A 2,843-nucleotide genomic window follows, 5' to 3' on the forward strand; every position below is an offset into this window, starting at 1 on the left:
AATTTCTTTTTAATTTTGTTGGGAATTGTAATGCTTTTAATTCACTTGAGTTGAAGGAAATTTCGGATGTGGCACAAGATTATTGTTCTGAATTTTTGTATTCGTAACAAATTTTTCGCAAAAAGTTTAGAATCTCTTTTGTATTGTTCTAAATCTTGTGAATAATATATTTTTACGTTACAATTAAAACATGAAGGAGGACCAGAAAACATATATATTATGTATGCATATATAACTCAGAAAAAGAATTGATGATATGTATTGTGAATTAAACTTGAATTTGTACATTTTGTTAATTCCGATGTCTTTTAATACCCGACTTAGAACAAAGATAAGAAACATATAATGATATGATCCTTTTGATCTTCTAGAATTAAAAAATTTCGTAACTTTGTATCACTAATCATTAGATTATAAGTCAGCGTTAGTACTAAGTAAATTATCTTTATTTTTATACATTTGAGTAAAAACGATTACTATTATTCCCTTGTCTTGCTCCTACAAAGGTTAGAATAATGATTCATTTTTTAGACTATTTCAAAAAGAATAATCTCTTTTAAATTTTAAAAAAATTAATTTACAAGTAGGAGAAGTAAAATACTTACCTTTGATGTAACATTCAATTCTCACTAAACCATTCTTTTTCGTTCATTAATTCGATTGTTTAGAAAAGTAAATAAATGAAAACTAGGAAAGAGGTCTTGAGTCGGTTTAGGGGCTTTCCAACTCAATTAAGGATTCTAATTCCTAATCAAAAGGGATTTTATCTCTATATATACACTCATTCTTCTCCCAAATTCTCACATTAATTCACATAATTTCCTTCTCCTTCTACTTCTGCTTTTCTTTTTCAAAAAGAATTGTTTAATTTTTTTTCAAGTATGGCAATTCTCTCTGATTATACTGAAGAAAATCAAGAACAACCTATGAAGCCTATCGAAAAAGAACAAGAAAAATCTTCTTCTTCAGCCCCAAAAGAAGAAGAAAATTCATCTTCACCCCCAAAAGAAGAAGAAAACAAGAAGCTAAAGCCAAACAAGTCCAATGGCCTTGACATGGAAAATTATTCATGGGGACAATCTCTTCAAGAAGTTACCATCAATGTCCCAGTTCCTCCTGGTAAGATTTTTCGATAATTTATATATTAAAAGATTTTGTATTTACTGTTTTTATTCAAAACTTGAATTTAAATATACAAAAAAAACAACTAAATTTGTAAGTTTTAACCTGTCTCTAACCGTTTCTTTGATGGTTGTATTGTATCATGTTGTATCGTTATTTTAAATACAATATTTATTTTGATTGTTATTATTGTATTATATCGTTACATCTGTTGTAACATAACGGTATCGTTACATTATTTTTGCTTTGTCTTAAAGTTCTTTTACCCTTCATCCTAACTTTTTAATAATTACGCTACCTGATACTTTACTTTTAATTTCTTTATAATATTCCTATTTTTCATATTGCTAGAGTGTAACATTATGAGACGATAAAAAAGGATACAATATATTCAATCATTATATAGACTAAAACAATATAGTACAATACGATGCGATACGTTAAGAAACGATACGCAACAACCATCCAAACAAACAGTAAGTTATTGTAGGTCTTTTCATCTTACCTTGTGTTATTTTATTTTTTTATCAGGTACAAAATCAAGATTTTTGGTAGAAAAACGATACAATCTATTCAAATATTATATAAATTAAAATAATATAGTACGATACAATACATTAAGAAACGATACGTAACAACCATCCAAACAAACTGTAAGTTATTGTAGGCCTTTTCGTCTTACCTTGTGTTATTTTATTTTTTACCAGGTACAAAATCAAGATTCTTGGTTGTTGAAATCAAGAATACTTCCCTCAAAGTTGGACTCAAAGGTCAACCATTAATAATAGATGGTGAATTTTTCAAATCAGTGAAAGCTGATGAATGTTATTGGAGTTTAGAAGATCAGAAAGAAATTTCAATTCTTTTAACTAAGCAAAACAAATCTGATTGGTGGAAGAGTTTGTTCAAAGGTGGACCAGAAATTGACACACAAAAAGTAGAACCAGAACCTAGTAAATTGTCTGATTTGGACACAGAAACAAGGGCAGCAGTTGAAAAAATGATGTTTGATCAAAGACAAAAGCAGATGGGACTTCCAACAAGTGAGGAGATTACAAATCAAGATATGCTTAAGAAATTTATGGAACAAAATCCTGATATGGCTAAGAATTTTGCTAATGCTAAGATGATGCCAAATTCTAAGATGATGGGCATGGGCTAATTGCTTGGAAGTTTTATTTTTGATGATTTTTTTTAATCTCTAGTAGATTTTGATGTTTTTTTCGTACTAGTATGAGAGATTGGAATTATTCTTTTTCTTTTTTGGGTTTCGTTGGAATTTATTGCTTGGTCAATGCATAAATCAATTACTCTTAATTTTTTCTATGATTCATGTGATTAGTTTTGAAATTTAATATTGTGGTAATTTTAGGATTAACTTTTCTTTTTCTGAATTTTATTTTAATATCGTGTGGGCTTAGATTTTTTTTTTCCCATACTAGTATAAGAGCTTGAAATTATTATCGGAGTTTTTGGCTTTTTTGTTGGTCAATGACATGTTGCTTTCTATTTGTCAGGAAAAAAGGATTCTAATCGTATTTGGAATTTTCTGTTTGTTAGGAAAAGGTATTCAAATTGGTAGAGTTATGGGGCTTAAATCGGATGCGGATTCAGGATTTAAATTTAGTGGGTTTAGCTTTTAGAATTTTTAGCATTAAATTCATTGTATTATTAAACTTATGAGTTTAAATTTAATATTTATTGAGATTTTAGTAGGTTTT

General features: G+C 28.2%; 1 protein-coding gene across 1 annotated transcript; it reads left to right on the plus strand.

The window, feature by feature from the left end:
- The first annotated feature begins 711 nt into the window (after positions 1-711).
- LOC104096262 (protein BOBBER 2-like) lies at positions 712-2,451 on the plus strand. Its single transcript, XM_009602609.4, has 2 exons — positions 712-1,119; positions 1,830-2,451. Exons 1-2 carry the CDS (start codon positions 882-884, stop codon positions 2,282-2,284), a joined length of 693 nt encoding a protein of 230 aa, XP_009600904.1. The 5' UTR covers positions 712-881; the 3' UTR covers positions 2,285-2,451.
- Positions 2,452-2,843: the final 392 nt, after the last annotated feature.

This window comes from Nicotiana tomentosiformis, chromosome 9 (assembly GCF_000390325.3).
Source record: "Nicotiana tomentosiformis chromosome 9, ASM39032v3, whole genome shotgun sequence".
NCBI classification, from domain to species: domain Eukaryota; kingdom Viridiplantae; phylum Streptophyta; class Magnoliopsida; order Solanales; family Solanaceae; genus Nicotiana; species Nicotiana tomentosiformis.